Source organism: Cicer arietinum, chromosome 7 (assembly GCF_000331145.2).
Source record: "Cicer arietinum cultivar CDC Frontier isolate Library 1 chromosome 7, Cicar.CDCFrontier_v2.0, whole genome shotgun sequence".
Taxonomy (NCBI): domain Eukaryota; kingdom Viridiplantae; phylum Streptophyta; class Magnoliopsida; order Fabales; family Fabaceae; genus Cicer; species Cicer arietinum.
Genome location: NC_021166.2, coordinates 4,213,486 through 4,214,111, shown reverse-complemented (window position 1 = coordinate 4,214,111; position 626 = coordinate 4,213,486). Strand labels below are relative to the sequence as shown.

The window sequence follows — 626 nt, the reverse complement described above, 5'->3', positions numbered from 1 at the left end:
ACAAAAGGCCGGCTGACCCTATAGAAGAAACAGAGGATGAAGAAGCTACCGATGCCAATCCTAACCCATCACAAGAAGAGAAGACAGACGCGCAACAAAATCCCCATCAAAGAGTGTCATTTCCCTTGCCTAAACGCCAAAAGGATTGAGTTCAAGTCCGATATGTCACTGATGCTTAATTAGTCTAAAGCTCATAGGCGATGGTTATACTGAAGTGGTTGTAACAATGTGTGTTTTAGAGTATATGGATCACCCCACCCGTATAATGACAATTTATGTAATTTTATTAATTATTATTATTGTGAAGTGACTCAACTTTAGGAATTTACAAAATATATCCCTCTTCTTCTTTTTCTTCTCCATAATGATCTCATAATCTATCTTTATCCTCACACTCTCGGCTTTCAGCAAAATTCACAAAACATTGTTGTCCCTATTCATTTTCTAGTGATCATGTTTTTAACTTTTGATTCACGTCTTTAACATTTCATCTTTTACATAAATCTCCACTAGAGTTCAATTTTTGCTTAGGCATCAACAAACAATGACACCTATTTCTCATGGACCAAAATGTTCCTCTTTTCCCTTTCTCAATGCATACCACAACTTAATAAAATAATAATTTA

At 35.1% G+C, this 626-nt stretch overlaps 1 protein-coding gene across 1 annotated transcript in view; it reads left to right on the top strand.

The window, feature by feature from the left end:
- Positions 1–287, top strand: part of LOC101491706 (transcription initiation factor TFIID subunit 9) — a 3,444-nt gene extending 3,157 nt beyond the window's left edge. The window contains exon 4 of the mRNA XM_073370698.1: positions 8–287. Within this exon, the coding sequence (XP_073226799.1) occupies positions 8–149 (142 nt within the window). The 3' untranslated portion in view covers positions 150–287. The remainder of the gene's footprint in view (positions 1–7) is intronic.
- Positions 288–626: the final 339 nt, after the last annotated feature.